Source organism: Solanum lycopersicum, chromosome 12, assembly GCF_036512215.1.
Source record: "Solanum lycopersicum chromosome 12, SLM_r2.1".
NCBI lineage: Eukaryota > Viridiplantae > Streptophyta > Magnoliopsida > Solanales > Solanaceae > Solanum > Solanum lycopersicum.
This window is the reverse complement of record NC_090811.1, coordinates 15,692,698-15,711,301: the sequence shown is the minus strand read 5'-3', so window position 1 is coordinate 15,711,301 and position 18,604 is coordinate 15,692,698. Positions and strand designations below refer to the sequence as shown.

At 34.9% G+C, this 18,604-nt stretch overlaps 1 protein-coding gene across 1 annotated transcript in view; it reads left to right on the top strand.

Moving 5' to 3' along the window:
• Window positions 1–391: 391 nt before the first annotated feature.
• LOC138340234 (microtubule-associated protein 70-2-like) overlaps window positions 392–18,604 on the top strand; it is a 33,025-nt gene continuing 14,812 nt past the window's right edge. Inside the window, exon 1 of the mRNA XM_069291944.1 lies at window positions 392–694. Coding sequence (XP_069148045.1) covers window positions 392–694 — 303 coding nt within the window. The remainder of the gene's footprint in view (window positions 695–18,604) is intronic.

Sequence of the window (18,604 nt, the reverse complement as noted above, 5' to 3'; positions counted from 1 at the left end):
CAAGTTGAGTAATCTTAAGATTGATGTCTCACTAAACCACATATACATAGAGTATTACTCATAATTGTGAAGCATGCAACACTTATGAATATGAGGCTATGTGATGCTTAGGAAATTCTCACCTCTTTGGTAATCTTGAAGTCGTTCCTCGAGAGTCTTGACTCTATGTGTCCTTTTTCTTCTAAATCTTTTATAGTGGTTATATGCTATGACTACTAGAAGGGCAGCCGCAAGAAGAGTTGAAGAAGAGATTGTTAATGCCGGAGTTCCTCCCCAAGGCAACCAAGATCCTCCTTAAGAGCAAGCTCCTCAGGATGACCAAGCTTCGGTCAATCTTTCGGCTATGAAGGATTGAGAGATAAGGTCGAATTTCATCAACTTGGCTCAATCCATGACTACTCAATCTCAAGCTATGGTAGCTCAAGCAAACAGGGAAATTGGACCCCGTGTGAACAAAAATGCTATTATCATGGCTTCTCGCTTGAGGGATTTCATAAGGATGTACACTCTAATGTTCTTTGGGTATAAGCTGAATAAAGACCCCCAATACTTTCTTGATGAGGTCTACAATATCTTGTATGCTATGGGAGTGATTTTGAATGAGAAAGTCGAGCTAGCCGCATATCAGCTCAAAGATGTGGCTCAAACTTGGTATACTCAACGGAGGGACAATAGAGCATTGGGAGCGGGTCGCGTAAGTTGGAAAGTCTTTAGGAGGGAATTTCTTGCTAGGTTATTTCCAAGGGAGAAAACATAGGCAAAAATGGAAGAGTTCATAAACCTTCATCAGGGAGGTAGCAGTGTTCTAGAGTACTCTTTTAAGTTCACTAATTTGTCTAAGTATGCCTCTTCTTTGGTGTCCAATCCTAGAGATGAAATGAATAATTTTGTGATGGATTTGTCTGATGATCTTGTTGAACAGTGTAGTTCGGTGATGCTTCATGACAATATAGACATTTATTGCATACTCAACAAGTTGAGACGAGTAGGATTAAGAGTAAGAATAGGGAGTTCAAGAGGGCAAGGCCCGCTATGAAGGAGGTACTTCTAAGGTTATGTTGGAAATTAAAGACAAGTCTAGGTTCAAGAAGAGGGTCTCCAACCAAGTTCCTTCCAATTTCCCAAAGACTAGTAAGGATTGGGTGTCTAACCCTAGGTCCTAAAGGGGAAGAAGTGGAAATTTACATAGTTAGAAAGCTACTTATACCTAGTACCGTAAGAAGCATATGGGTGAATATCTTGTTGGGAAAGACAATTGCTTTGGGTGTGGAAAGAGTTGACATAAAGTGATGGATTGTCCTATGGTAAGGGATCAAGTGAAGGGAAATAGCCAAGCACAAGCAAACAGTCCTAGTTCCAATGCTCCTAAGAAGAACCGCTTCTATCCTCTCCGTTCTAGGGGTGATGAAGAGGATTCTCCTTATGTTGTCACCGGTATGTTACAAGTCTTTTCCATTAATGTCTATAATGTACTAGAAATCAGTGTCACTTTATCTTTTATAACTCCCTTAGTGGACATGAAGTTTAATATGTTACTCGATGTGTTGAGAGAACCCTTTTTGGTTACCACCCCGGTGGTGACTATGTTGTGACTAGAAGAGTCTTTAGGAGTTTTCCTATATCGTTGCCCAATAGAGTTACATCGGTTGATTTAATAGAACTCGATATGTTGGTTCTTGATATCATTTTCAGAATGGATTGGTTGCTTGCTTTTTTTTCTTCTATTTATTGTAGATTAAAGGTAGTTAAATTCCAATTTCCAAATGAACTCCTCTTAGATTGGAAGAGGGGAACTCTATCCCTAGAGGATAAATCATTACTTTTCTAAAGGGTTGTAAGATAATATCTAAGGGGTGCGTCTACCATATTGTGAGGGTCAAGGACCTAGAATCTGAAGCTCCTCCTTTAGAGTCGGTCCCTATAGTGAAGGATTTTCAAGAAGTCTTTCCCGATAATTTACTCAAATTCCCTCCCGAACGCAAAATAGTGACTTATTGCCGGATATGAACCCCATTTTGATTTCTCCTCATCAGATGGCTCCAGCCAAATTAATACAGTTGAAGGGTCAACTCAAAGGGTTACTAGACAAGGTTTCATACAACCTAGTATTTCTCCATGGTTCGCTCTGGTGTTGTTTGTGAAAAATAAGTATGGGTCCCTTAGGATGTGTATTGATTACAGACAACGAAAGAAGGTCACCATAAAGAATAGATATTCTCTCCCTAGGATTGACGACTTGTTTGATCAACTCCAAAGGACAAGCTACTTTTGGAAATTAATTTAAGGTTGGAATATCAACAACTTAGGGCAATAGGTCACGATATACCTAAAAAGATTTCCAAAGTAGGTTTGGTAATAATGAGTTTCTAGTTATGTCTTTTGCTCTAACTAATGCCCGACTACTTTTAGGGACCTTATAGATAAGTTTTTTCAGAATTAACCTTGACTCATTTGTAGTTGTTTTCATTGATGATATCTTGCTATATTCTAAGAAGAGTGATGAGCATATGTATACTTTAAGGGTTGTACTTCAAGTCCTCAAGGAACATCAACTCTTTGCTAAGTATAGTAAGCGTGAATTTTTGTTGAGATCTGTTGCGTTTCTTGGTCACATTATCTCAAGTGAGGGTATAGAGGTCAATCCGAAGAAAATGAAAGTTGTTAAGAATTGACCTTGACGTTTGACTCCAATCGATATTCGAAGTTTCTTGGGTTTAGCTGGGTATTATAGGAGATTTTTTGATGGGTTTGCATCTATTGCTCACTTTAGCAACCTTAACCCAAAAGAAAGTGAAGTTGGAGAGGTTGAAAGCTTGTGAAAGAAGTTTCCAAGAGTTGAAAGATAAGTTTATCTCCACTCTAGTGTTGACCTTATCGGAGGGTACCAAGGGTTTTGTGGTGTATTTTTAAACTTCTCGAATAGTTTTGGGTTGTGTCCTCATGTTACATGGTAAGGTGATATCTTATGCCTCTAGACAACTCAAGGTGCATGAGAAGAATTACTCAATTAAAGACCTTGAATTAGCGGTCGTAGTGTTTGCTTCGAAAACATGGAGGCATTACCTATATGGTGTCCATGCAGATGTATTTACCAAGCACAAGAGTATTCAATATGTATTCACTCAAAAGGAGTTGAATCTCCGACAAAGAAGATGATTGGAACTTTTAAAGGATTATGAGATAAGTGTTTCTACCACCCATTCAAAAATAATATGGTTGCGGACGCTCTAAGACAAATGACCATGGTTCATGTAGCCCATGTTCCTGGTGATAATAAAGATAAAGTGAAATAGGTACATAGATTGGCTCAATTAAGTGTTCGGTTGAAAGATTCTACAAATAGTTGTTTTATGGTTCATTATAATTTTGAATCGTCTTTAGTGGTGGAGTTGATGTTGATGGCCTAAGGGTGAGAAATTTTAGAAGAAGCTCATGGGTCCCGATATTCCATTCATCCGAGTGCCACCAAAATGTATCATGACCTTCGAGGGGTCTATTGCTAGGATGGTTTGAAAAGGCATATAGTGCAGTTTGTGGCTAAATGTCCAAATCATCAACAAGTTAAGGACGAACATCAAAGACCGGGAGGTCTAACTCAAGTGATGGATGTTCCTACTTGGAAGTGGGAATATACCAATATGGATTTTGTAGTGGGTTTGCCCCAAGCTCGTAGGCAAAATGATTCTATATAGGGGATTGTTGATAGATTAATGAAATCTGCCCACCTTATCCCTGTCAAATCTATTTATTCGGTGGAGGAATATGTAAGGTTGTACTTTAATGATATTGTGAGTTTGCATGGAATCCCTTTGTCCATCATCTCAGACACAGGTACTCAATTCACTTCTCATTTTTGGAGGTCTTTTCAAAAGGGTTTAGGTACTCAAGTGAAACCTAGTACCGCTTTTCATCCACAAACGGATAGTCAAATGGAGCGGTACCATCCAAATTCTAGAATATATGTTAAGAGCTTCTGTTATTGACTTCAAGGGTAATTGGGATGATCACCTACCATTGATTGAGTTCTCTTATAATAACAGCTACTACTCAAGTAGTTCTATGGGAACTTTTGAAGCACTCTATGGTAAGATATGTAGGTCTCCGGTTGGGTGTTTTGAGGTAGGTGAGTCTTCACTTCTTCGTCCCAAGATAATCTATGAGGCTTTGAAGAATGTTCGGATGATAAGGGATAGGTTAAAAATAGCTTATAGTCGGCAAAAGTCTTATGCCGACAATAGAAGAAGAGATCTTGAGTTTGAAATAGGTGATTGGGTCTATTTGAAGATTTCACCCATGAAAGGGTTGATGAGATTTGGAAAAAAAGGGAAGTTTAGTCCTCCGTATGTGGGTCCTTATGAGATTGTGAAACGGGCCGGGAAGGTTCCTTATGAGTTGAAATTACCATGTGAATTTGTTTTGCTTCACTCGGTATTTCATGTCTTTACTCTTAAGTAATGTGTAGGAGACCTGTTGTCTATTCTCCTTATTGAAGGATTAGGGGTGAACGAGAACCTTCCTTATGAAGGTTTCAGTTGAAATCCTAGATCGCCAAGTGAAAAATTAAGAACAAAGAGGTTTCCTCCGTAAAAGTTTTATGGAGAAACTATTTTTGAGGGTAAAACATGGGAGGCTGAGGCCGACATGAAGTCTCGTTATTCTCATCTATTTCCTCTTACTCCTAGTCAAAGTTGAGGTTATTAGTTCCTCTTAAATGAAGAAATCATGAATAATGTGAATTAGACTTGTTTTTTTAAGTATGTGCATATCTTGGTAGAGGTTCATACTAAAATTAGTTTTCATGAAAAATGCTCTCTTGTTTAACTTGGACTTATATGTATGTGTACAATTGTCTTTATGAGATTTGTAGTGAGCATGTTGATTTCACGGTAACTCTTGATGTTCATGTTGAGCTCATGTTGATATTGAGAAGGTAGTTCCGCATTATGTAATATAAAGTGTTAAGGTCTTATATGTGGTAAATTGTGATTTGAGTTGCTATGTGTAATGCCATGTCTAAAGTGTTGAATGGAGAGGTGAAGCACTCCTATGAGTTGTAGCTCATGATTTTATGTTTTTTCTATTGTTTATGGTAAGGCTGATAGTATTGAGTCTCCTTTTCTCCCTATAAAAAATTTAGGTGTTATTCAGAAACGAATGTTCCTAGGGGGGATAATGTAACATTCCGAAAGTCCATGTCTTAGTCTAGAGCTTAACTAGATTAACTAAGACTCAAAACAATGTTACTAAGCCTAAATTAATGTAATGAAACTAATTTGGAAGTGTTACAGTCAAAATGTCAAGAATAGACCATGACATCCAGAGGTTTGTGAAAGATGAGCTAGTGTACCTTAGTGTGTTTCAAGGGGTTTATAGAGTCGGATTGAATTCAAATTTGGTGAAAAGGTTGGGAACACATATTAGGTTGTGTTTAGGGTCTAAACGTACGGGTATGACTCCCCAAGGACCACCTTAAGGGTCTTTGAGGAGGACCCAACATTTTGACCTCAAAATTATCTTTTGGACAGTGTGCAACCACGAGACCAAACAATGAGCTGTCATTTGAACACGCTCCATCAATGTTGCTCATTGGTTGACACTTAGTCAATTTCCCAAGAGACTCCAAAAGGAGTCTCTGGTCCAAACCACGAATGACCAGGATAGTTTGTGGTTGAATCGACGCAACGTAGACGGGATTATGTCTTTTGGAACCCCACTTCACTGTCTTATTTCAGTTGACTTAAGGATAATTAGTCAATTAATTAACTAGGGGTTAAGGGGTGGTCAATTAAGTTAGTTGGGTACTATAAAAGAGTTAAACGTCATTAAACGAACTTATCACTTTATAATTTCCCAAACCCAAATCCCCCCAACTTCTCTCTACTTTCTCTCACTACCCAAAGTCCCCCATTGAAGACCAGGTCCAAGCTTGTTTAGGGCTCCAAGACTCACGTTTTTCTCTATCATTCTTTAATAAATCTTAAGGTATGGATGCTATTCACTCTTGGTATCTTTTTCCCCAAGAGGCTCTTCAAAATAGGGTTCCAAAGATGTCTAAAACTTGGGTTTTCATCCAATTTCTTGGATTCCTTCTCAAATTGATTTAATGTTGTATTTTATTGATTAAATTGATAGATTATGATTGATTATTTATTAATTTTATAGTTCTTAGTATTAGACCTAGTTCCATGAATTAACTCTTTTCCCTAACCCTATGTTATGAATTGAGTTGATTGGTGATTAGGGATGATGAAATTGATTTATTTCTTGTACAATTTACTATTATATGATGATTTTGAGTATATTGATGGATAAAAATATTGTGAGATTGATGATAAAGGCTTGAAGGAGGTTTTGGAAGCTCTTGGTAAGACCTTTATGATTATGAATTCTCTACTTCAATATTGATGGTTTATTCTTGATGATGATGTTCAATTGAAGAATGATTATGTGAATAGAATAGGAAGATGACGATATGATTAATGTGATGGCATGTTATGGATATTTTTAATTGTGATATCATGAAAAGGGTATGATCATGCAAGGTTTAAGGTTATTCTCTTGTATGCCTATTATTATGACTATGATGTGTTGGCCTCATTAATAATGAAAAGAAGTTCTCATTCTAAACTTGAAGAGATAATGAAATGATTACACAAGGGGTTAGTCTCATATGGCCTATATGGATATTTGATAATTAAGAAAGGCTTAAAGACATTTCAAAAAGGAACTTTAGCTAAGCACCGAGCGAACTAAATATGAGAGGTGTCCCTTCCTAATGTGGGAAGGTAGGTTCAGAATGATTCTCATGAGATAGAGAGTACTATGCAATGTGCATACATGAGTTTCTAGTATATATAATAGTTCCTTAACTATTTTTTCCCCATAGGAAAATTAGCTAGTGGATCTACATAGAATGTTATGTTCATGTTTGGTTCTACATTGGCAAGTACAACATCTTCTTCCGGTGTAGAAATTCATGACGTTGGATTCCATGTTTAGCTCACATGGGTTAAGGCGATTGTTCCCGAAAGTAAAATGAATGAATGAAGTAATAAAGATTAACTCTAACTAGGGTGACTAAAAGGGTTCTACTTAGTGTAGGTAAGGGTATGAGATTTCTACAAATATGTAGGTTTGGGCAATTGAAGAGTAGAAGGTTGTTTCCAAGGAAAACTTGGACCTTTTCCCAAGTTATTTATGAGTCCTCAAAGTCGAGGATGATGACACTGTTTTATCTTAGTAGTGTTGCTTATGGCTAAACACACATGTTATTTAGTAGTATTTGCAATGAATTATTCTAAGGACTAGTCTAAGGCCTCTTTGTGGATGAAGACGCCACTTTATGTGTACGGAGTTCTGCCCGGTTATAATAGATACCAATCATGTAGATATATACATTTTTAGTATCACTTACTAAGTTATTGAGGAACAAAGAAAACTCAATGACTACCAATCCTGTACATATTTACTATTTTAGTGTCACTTACTACGTTAGTTATGAATGAGAGAAACCTCAATGATACCAATTGGTAGATATATACAATTTTAATATCACTTACAACGTCAATGAGTACACTTTCTAAGTCTGTTATGAACAAGAAAGTCTCAATGATACCAATGTTGTAGATATAAACTTTTTAGTATCACTTTCTAAGTTAGTTATTGCATCACTATAAATTAACATAAAAGGCACTTTCATTTAAATAAGTTAATATGCATATATAACATAATTAATGGGAAAATTTAAAATTTTAAAAACTCTTCACTCACACCTTATTAATGAAGGAATAAATCAAAGTTCTGACATTACACATTCGCATATGTTTCCTCTTCCAACACATATGTTCACTTTTGAAAAGTTGCTTCCTTTCCAAAAGATTTTATTTCTTTACCTTCTATTGAGTCCTTTTTCAAAAGAATACAACTTTTTCGGAAGTATTTCATGAAATACGCTTAGTTACAACATTTTAATTTGTATACACATTTTTTTAGATATAAATATTTTTTTTTTATTTTCAAAAAGAAAAAGAAATTTTACAACAATACATAATATTATTAATTTAAAGAAGAAGTGTGAATGAAAATAAGGCTATGGAAGAAGAGAGAACTTATTGAAAGCTGATGTAAGGACCTTTTTATAAGGCAAATTGAATGGGGGGAGGGGTATAGATTGTAATTATAATTTTCTTTTGGGGGGAGGGGGTTTATGAACGTAATGGGTATATGGTTGTAAATATTTTACTCCTAAGGGTTATTTGCTTGGTTTTCTCTCTAATTTTCTATTTTTTGTTAACTTGGGCAGCCAATTTTGGGCCAGCCTTTTAAACTTTTTTTTGAATAAATAAATAAAAAGGATCATGTAGTCAAGCCAATTATTTATTTTTTAATAAGAACATGCAAATATTATACATTTGAATTGAAATTTATTGCATATGTTTTGGTCAAATTTATCATTCACACTTTATGTTCACCAGAATTGAGCCAATTTTATTTGGCTCTGTGTTTATTATTTCGATGTTTTTTTCTGGATCAATCCAACAAAGGAAGAAGAAGATATAAAGAACTCACCCAAAGGAAGGCAATAAATGGATCTGTAAATGGGGGTTCTTTAAGGAAAAAACATAGTGATAGTGACTATAGATTAGATATATATTTGCAACAACAATTTAAAACAAATTTTTTATCTAATACTCATAGTGAAGGTTTAGAATCTGTCGATAAAATAAAAGCGTTAATAAATGCTTGTAATTTTGGATAAAGAATCTTTTTTATAAAAATTAAATGAAATTTATAAATTGAAAAAATTATATAAATATATTATAATTCATCATTATTGATAATTGAAAATATTTATAACATAACATGAACAATATATTTTGCAAGAATTTTGACATAGATGCTAATCAGGTAGGATCAGCAAAGCAAGGATTTATTTTGTGGGATTCGATATAAGTTGGTTGGAGTATATAAATTTTGTATAATCATTGCCACATAAAGCATTTTAACATTAGATTCCTCAGTTCACAAATACAAATAAAGAAACAGAGGTTTTTCTTAGTTGATATATATTATGCTTAGGATTAGGAGATGAATCTAATTAAATGTACAACATTTTGAGGGTTCAGAATAGTTGTCTCGAGTCTACCTTTCAATCTTGTTATTTTGTTTATGTATTTAATTATACAAAACACAATTATGAAAGTTATGATCATAGGATTTTAAGTGATATGGAAAAATGAGGGTGATATAAAGATTTAGAAACTACCATACTTCTTGAATCTTGATAGTATAGGAAATCCAGGAGGCAGGAAGTCGGATACAAAACACTTTTTTGTCTATTTTTAGAGCTTATAATTCATATGTTAGTGTTAAGAAGATTTTATGAGTGATTTTCTAATTTTCTATGTTGATCGGATTCAATAAAAATGTTGTTACTCCAATTTTGAATTCTTCAAAAATGCATTGCTTGTAAAGGAACCAACATACACCTATTGATGTTATTAAAGAGTCCAGCCATATAGTTTATCATTCTGATCCCACTAAAGTGACCAAAATATATTACAATTTATATGCATAAGTTTGTTGAAGACTCAATCAATAATTAAGCACTAACTAAAACTTTAAGGTCATTTGAAATAACTATCATGAGTCATATACACCAAAGTAATTTCAGGTAAATTAATGTTTAATGTTACTATTTTAGTTTAGAAGGTGAAAATTCATGATGTAAAAGGAGAAGAGAACATTCAATCATAACAGAAGATAAAAGGAAAATCAATTTCTAAACAATCAAAGACCAAAATCAGCTATAATACTACCTATTTAGAGGAAACAACAGAACTTTATTACAGTTTCTTATTTTTCTTATTAGAGGAAACAATGGAACTTAAAACAATTTCTTATTTTTCTAATTGATTCTTACAATATGAAGATACATTGATTCTTTTGTTAATGTCCAAGTTGTTACAATGAGAAATAAAAAGCTTTGAACAAATGATTGAGCACAAGACTACTGAATACAAGCTTCATATCATACTATTATATATAAGCTTTACAATATTTACAATAGATACAAGTATGTCGTGCAGATACACTGATCGCAAGCATTGTTGTAGTATTAGTGATAATACAACCAAAAATGTTGAAGTGTTGGGAGTTTTTAGTTACAACATTACAATATCTTAATCTAGAATCACGACCTGGTAGAACTAGAGTCCATGTAAGCTTCTTTGGTCCCAGAATTTATGGCGTAGCAAGATATCAAGGTACTTAAAATTTGAATATTATTGTTATTGAACGGGATATATTGGCACAGAACTGAGAAAGATACTGTAAACAAGTGAAACAGAATCAATTACTACATTAATTCAACAATTTTACAGCCAAAACGTGATAGTTTTATGGTGAAATTGTGTTAATAATGAACATTTACCAAGAAGAAATTGTAATATAACATACCTAAGTGCGGCATATCCGACTTAAAGCTAAATATGAATCAATGAGGCAACCCATAAACTTGGAAAAGTTGCCTATCATATTTTTTACTACTTCTCCTTAACCTGAAATAACTCGTCTTTCATACAAATTGAGGTTGCGCAAATTGAGAATCCCAAAATATATTCTTTTTGAGTAACCAAAAGTACCAAAATGAGGAAGATAATCCTTCTAATTAAATGTAAATATATCAAATACAATCATATGTAAATATACAACCGAATGGAATTAAACATATGTACTCTGGAAAAGAAATAAAGAAGTTAAAGACTTAAAATATTAAAATCAGTAGATGTTGCGTCCAAAGCACACACAAGTGCACGTGGTCACTCAACTACGACAATGACTCTTTCGAGCCAGATTATCAAATCCAAAGGACTTCAAATCAACAATAACAACTCTAAATACAAAAAAATATGATATATAGCTAAAAAATCATTAGCTACGACATCAAATTTGTCACTAATTATTCGCTTTTAGTGACAAAATTTACTTCTCGTACTTAAATATATAAAGCACATACGTTTAGTGCTGAAAAATAAGAATTCGTAGCAAAGTTTTGTCCACTAATCTTTCCCACCAAAAAATTATTTGGTGTTATTTTGTTTAGTAGTGTTAGTCACGAATTTAAAGTTATCAGTTACACATTATTTCATCACTAATAGTGTATATAATTTAAAACAAACTATGACATCAAATTCATCACTAATTATTCATTTTTAGTGATAAAATTTACTTTTAATGCTTAAATATATAAGACACATTCTTTTAGTGATGAAACATAAAAATCCGTAGCAAAGTTTTGTCCAATAAAGCTTCCCACCAAAAAATTATTTGGCGTCATTTTGTTAAGTAGTGTTAGGCACGAAACTAAAGTTATCAATGACACATTATTTCATCACTAATAGTGTATATAAGTTACGACAAACTACGACATCAAATTCGTCACTAATTACTCGCTTTTAGTGATAAAATTTACTTTTCGTGCTTATATATATGAGATACATTCTTTTAGTGATGAAAAATAAAAATCCGAAGCAATGTGTTGTCCATGAAAGTTTTTCACCAAAAAATTAAATGACGTCATTTGTTAGGTAGTGTTTGTATTGAATTTAAAGTTTTCAGTGACAAATTATTTCGTCACTAATAATGCATCTAATTCATGACAAAATACTTTTTGTTTTATAATTTATTATATTTTGGACACAAAAAAATATGTTGTTACAATATCCACAAATTACAGTTCGTAGTTTAATATTATAAATTTTAGCTATGCAAATTTATATTTAATTATGACATTTATTTCGTCACTAATAATATAAATAATTGGTGACAAATATTTAATTGTCTCTATCAAACTATGATTTAGTGACAACAAAAAAATTATCACAAAATATGTAAGGCATTAAATAGTGACGACTTAATATTTGTAGTGAATAATTAAATTATTTGCTACGAAAAAAATTCATTAACTAAATATAATTTTTATTCTATAATTGTTCATAATTACAAGTGACAACTTACAAAAAGAATAATACAAGTGCGTCATAAAAAGTAGACAGAGTCCATTAATTAATTGGCAAGTGAAAATATGAAAACCAATAAATTTGGTCGATTTTGTAAAAACTAAAAAGTTCAATACATCAAATTTCTTAAATTACGCAATTATAAAATGTATCATTTGAAAAATACAATCCGGGTTATAGGTATTGTGAGTGGGTGAGGTTCTACCATTAGATCACTAATATTTGTTTGTTCAACACTTTTTTTTATTTGATACACTTCCATTGATAAGCACGATAAAGAAAATAATTTGCAAGTCTTTGTGCTAAGTTTTGTGCATGTCTATTGATTTATGATTGGTAAACTACATTGATTAAGTCAATCTATTTGCTTTTGTATATAAATATGTACATATTTATAGTAATTCAACATATGTACGTAGAGTAACTATACAAAGATAACATCGACTTACAAACTTAGATTTTGCAGAGGTGCAATATATTTCATGAATTTCTATTAATCTTTATCAATGCAAAAATTGAAATAAACTAAAAAATAAAAGCACAAATAAAAGAAATGAACTAACGAGGATTTCAAACATATTATGATGAAGTACTATGGTTATGGTGATGTTCAACTTGAACCAATTATTCAATTTTTTAATAAAATCAAAAGTTTAATTTTAAATAAAATTTTACTGTACTGAATAATTTTAAAAAATTACAAAAATAAGTAAAATGAAAAAATTGAACTGAATATATTTAAACATATTTATAAAAATACACAGTTTAATCAAATATAATCTACATTTGAATGAATTGTAGGCGATAAATTTCATGCATCTGTGTATGAGTATAAATAATCATATAATATATTGTTTATACAAAAGTTTAATTTGAAAGAAGTGAATGAAGTATAAAGTAAAACAAAAATGAAGAACACGAGAGAGTTGGTCTAATGGTAAGCATTCTTCACTTCCAACCTTAATGTTGTGAGTTCGATTCCCCAAGGCAACATAATGCGTGAGCTTCTGGCCATGGTTGAAAAAATCTAAGATAGTGGGGGGGATATAAATTTATCATATATATACATGGGATAATGCATAAGTACTCCTACTTGTGCTTTTTTCCTATATCTATATACATTTAAGGGAAAAAATTCTATATAAAATATAGTCGTTAATGATGAAATTAGATTTTGTTCAACTACGAAAAATATATAACATTAGACACAATTGATTTCACCTAAAATAAAATTAGATTTTGTTCAACTAGGAAAATAATATATAACATTAGACACAATTGATTTCGTCACTGATTGAAGTAAAATAATTAGCGACGATATAATTTTATCAGTTGTAATAACCTTTTTAGTGACAAAACATACAATTAACTACAAAAAATATACTTTCTACAACAAATAAATTTGTCACAAATCTTTAAGCACTTTGGGACAATTTTTATTTTTGTAGCTAATATAATACTTTTAGCGATGAAGCACTAAATCGTCTTTGTATACTTTTAGAGACACACATTTAGTGATGACTGAGTGAAGAATTATTTTTCATCACATAAGATTTGAAGTGACGAAATATGATTTATTAATGACGAAATTATTTGTCCCTGATAATAAGGTTTGTTGTAGTGTCTATCATGCCTAAAATAAATTTACTTATGCAACAAATACTTTTAGAAATTTGTTTATATCTAATTACTACAATCAAATAGTTTCAAACAAGAGAATTTCACAACTTGGGATAGTATTCCAGGATTGTAGCATAAACCTATTTCTGGAATAATATTAATTTATTCTAGAACTCGACAGGTTAACCTCATTATGGATTTGCGAGGTTCATTTTATGATAATGATCTCCTAGCCTTTAATCCCCTACAACCATCGACAACCTAACTACAACTTTGAGGGGGATAGGCATGAACCAATGGCGGAGTACTAAGCTATTATCTTTCATATAAATCAAGTGTGGTAGGTATAAGAATATCATATATACGAAACACTCTAAACTTTACCTTAGAATGAACACGCTTCTTAGATTCTTTGGTCTATTTCTCTATTCGTCTTCCAAATTCAAAGTGGACAATGATTTATTTTCATGTTGATCAGTTTTACTAAAATAGTTAAACAAGAATGTAAGCATAAGTCACAAGAAAATCCATCTCATACTAGAAAAAAATACCATTACACCATTAATCGTAGCTACAACCCTAGAATAAGAGAAATTATCTATTTATATAACAAAATATTATCAAATAATGTTTATGTATCATAAAAGGGTTTACTAGAATGAAGGAGTAAAAGAAAATCCCTAGAAAGTGTTCGCCCAAATCGATGTTCTCCCGTCTTTTAAAAACTAGATAATGATAAGATAACACAACTAGAGTATTAATAGTCTAAAATAAAACATGTGACTTAAGTCAGGTGTCAAGGTATGCAACGCAGACATGTTCCGTCGCCTCAATTTGTGCAAAAAAAGATCTCCTCCGTGACACACTTTTGTAACGACCTGTTTAGACGTTTTAAGCAGCAGATTTTATTCTGGAAAAACAGTCTTGGTCGACGGATCCCACGACGGACTGCCATGGGCACGACGGACCGTCGAGGGGGTCTCGTTTCAAAACACTTAGAATTCTGAAATTTTGGTACTAAAATCGACTCTCTGAACTTCGCAACGAAGTGGCAGAACGGACCGTCACAGGCGTGACGGGTCGTCACAGACCCTTGGTAAAAATCTAGTCTCTGAACTCTGTGACGGAAGCAGCAGGACAGACAGTCGCAGGTACGACGGGCCGTCACAGGCTGCGTAATCCCAGACTGGGTCGGATTTCTGTTAATTGTTTTAAGGGGCGTTTTGGACTATTCCTGCTATAATTATAAATCTAGTGGGATAATGTTAACAATTTAACTACTTGAGGGTTAAAGGAGATAACCTTGAATTAATTAATGGGTTAATTCATCATCTTTTATACTTAATTATATGCTAATTACGGTAAAAGAAAGAGGGTTTGAATAAGAAAAAAATAGAAAGAACAAGGAGAGGGAAAGAGAACGATCGAGAGAAGAGGGAAACGAAGAGGAAACAAAGCGTTGGGAAATTGCTTGCTTGATCACGAATCTTCGGTGGAGGTAGGTTATGGTTTATATGCCATTGATAGTAAACTCTTAATAGCGAATGATATGTATTGGGTAGTATTTTAAACCCTTCTATATGCTTAATTGTGTGCTTGCATGATGTGTTTATATAATTGTGATAAAATAAGCATGATGAAGCTCTTGAAAACCTCTTGTTAAAGATGATGCCTAGGTATAAGAGAAGGCTTGATGAACTGAATTAATGAGATTGATGATGCCTTGGTATAAAAGAAGGCTTGATGAATTAATAGAATAAGATTAGTGGAGCGGGTGTCACAAACCAACACGTAGAATTAGGGGATCGGGTGTCACGAACCGACACGTAGAATTAGGGGATCGGGTGTCACGAACCGACACCTAGAATTAAGGGACCGGGTGTCACGAACAGACACGTAGAATTAGGGGATCGGAGTGTCATGTTCCGACACATAGTAGTAGGGGAGCGGAGTGTCACGTGCCGACACAAGAGGAATAAAGATAATGAATCTTGGAATTATGTTAATAAATTCGAATGAGAAGAACCTATTTCCCAAATGAGTATGATATGGAGGCTTGAGTCCTCATGAGTGTACTTGACGTTATTTATCAAAGATTCTTGTACATGTTGTTGCTACAGATTGAGTATTGTAGTTGATTTATGATACGATCTGATATATATTGTTTTCTATTTTGAGTTGGCCGATGATATCTACTCAGTACCCATGTTTTGTACTGACCCCTACTTGTATGTTTCTTCCTTGTTATTTGTGGAGTGCAGCAAACGTGCCGTCGTCTTCAACTCAACCGCAACTCTAGCCAGTCTTCATTACACCGGATTTCAGGGTGAGCTAATTCTTCTAGCTTGGACTGGATCTTCCTCTTCATGTCTTGATGCCTTGAACTTCCGGCATGGACTAGCTTTTTACTTGTTCTAGCTTTCTAGATACTCTTAGAATTAGTAATTTGAGGATAGATGTTCTTGTGATGATGACTTTCAGATTTTGGGGATAATAATAGTTGTCGAGGTTTTAGAAGTTATTTAATTGATTTTCATTAATGAGTTTAAGTCTTCCACATTATATTGTGTTATTATATTCAAAATGTTGGGTTTTGTATTGATTGGTTCACTCACATAGGAGGGTAAGTGTGGGTGCCAGTCGCGGCTCGATTTGGGTCGTGACAAACTTGGTATCAGAGCATTAGGTTCGTTGGTCTCATCACACAAGAACGAGTCTAGTAGAGTCTTAAGGAACGGTAGGGGGACGCCTTTACTTCTCTTTGAGAGGCTATAAGACTTTAGGAAAATTCTATTCTTTCTTTCTTTCTTTCGTGCTATTACTTGGATCCAATTGGTATCTAGGTGATACAAATTGGTATCTGACCATCTTCACTCTATTTCGCAGATGGTTAGAAATAGAGCAACAACCGCGCCAACATCAACATCGGCAAGACAAGATGCATCTGAGCCAGCCACTGAGACTGTAGCTCAAAGAGGAGCAGTAGCAAGAGGCCGCGGTAGAGGTCGTGGGAGGACATCCTCTAGAGGAAGAGGACGAACGTCTGGCCCATCTGGTACTAGGGCGGTGACTCCTCCACCGACTGAGGAAGTAGTAAGAGAAGGGGAGGATGGGGAAAATGAACAAGTACAGAGTGAGGAATTACCACCCCAACGTACCCCAGAGATGATCAATCAGGTTCTTGCTTATCTTAGCGGGTTATCTGATCAAGGCCTAGCGCCTCCAGTGTTTTCTACACTAGCACCTCAGGCTCCGGAGGTACAACATGCGGCTAGTGTGGCTCCCCGCATGGATGCCTCATTGGAAATAGGCACGTTTCCTCGTCTGACTACAGGGCCTATAATGACAAATGATCAGCATGAACTTGTCAGTAAGTTCTTGAAATTGAAACCTCCAGTCTTCAAGGGTGCTGAATCTGAGGATGCTTACGATTTTCTGGTTGACTGTCATGAGCTACTACACAAGATGGGTATAGTAGAACGGTTTGGTGTTGAGTTTGTGACTTATCAGTTTCAAGGAAACGCCAAAATGTGGTGGCGGTCACATGTTGAGTGTCAACCAACGGAGGCACCACCTATGACTTGGGCCTCATTCTCTAGCTTGTTTATGGAGAAGTATATCCCCCGTACTTTGAGGGACAGGAAAAGAGATGAGTTCTTGAGCCTAGAGCAAGGTAGGATGTCGGTTACCGCATATGAGGCTAAGTTTCGTGCATTATCCAGGAATGCCACCCAACTTTGTTTCAGTCCACAAGAGCGGATTCGCCGTTTTGTGAAGGGGTTAAGGTCAGAATTGCAGATTTTAGCCTTACAGGTAGCGGCTACGGCGAAATCTTTTCAAGAAGTGGTAGACTTCGTGATAGAGGTAGAGGGAGTGAAGCCAGATGACTTCACCATGGCAACGACATCAAAAAGGCTTCAAAAGGGAGGCGAGTTTAATGGTTCTTACTCTAGAGGACAGGGTTCAGGAGGTTACTCAGTCCGACCAATTCAGTCTTCACTACAGACTGTAGTTGGGGGTCAACCTCAGACCGGTCAACACTTCTCTGAGAGACCTATGCTTTACTCCAGAGAGTGTTATGGATGTGGGAAGACTGGACATATTAGGAGGAATTGTCCAAAACAGAGTTATAGACCCCCAATAGCTAGAGGTAGAGGTGGTCATAGTAGAGGCCGTTATTCTGGAGGACGTGGTGGCCGAGATAATGGTGGTCACCAAAACGGCCGGGGTGATGGACAAATGGGAACTACTGCAGTGCAACATGGTAGGGGCAACGGGCAAACAGGTGATAGGGCCCATTGTTACGCTTTTCTTGGGCGGTCGGAAGCGGAGACATCAGATGCTGTTATCACAGGTAATCTTTTGGTTTGTGATTGTATGGCTTTTGTATTATTTGATCCCGGCTCCACATGTTCATATGTATCTTCCTCATTTGCTACTGGTCTTAATTTACATTGTGAATTGCTTGACATACCTATTCCTGTGTCTACTCCGGTGGGTGAGTCTGTGATAGTTGAAAAAGTATATAGGTCTTGTTTGGTGACTTTTGTGGGGATCAATACTTATGTAGACTTGGTTATCTTAAAAATGGTTGATTTTGATGTAATTCTGCGTATGACTTGGCTCTCTCCAAATTTTGCAATCTTGGATTGTAATGCTAAAACTGTGACGTTAGCCAAGCCTGGGACAGATCCGTTAGTGTGGGAGGGTGACTACACTTCCAATCCGGTTCGTATCATCTCCTTTCTTCGTGCTAAGAAAATAGTTAGTAAGGGTTGTTTAGCGTTCTTGGCACATCTCAGGGATGATACTACCCAAGTACCTCCAATTGAGTCGGTTTTGATAGTACGCGAGTTTTTAGATGTGTTTCCTGCAGACCTTCCTGGTATGCCACCGGATAGAGATATTTACTTCTGCATTGATCTTGAACCGGGTACTCGCCCCATTTCTATACCCCCTTATAG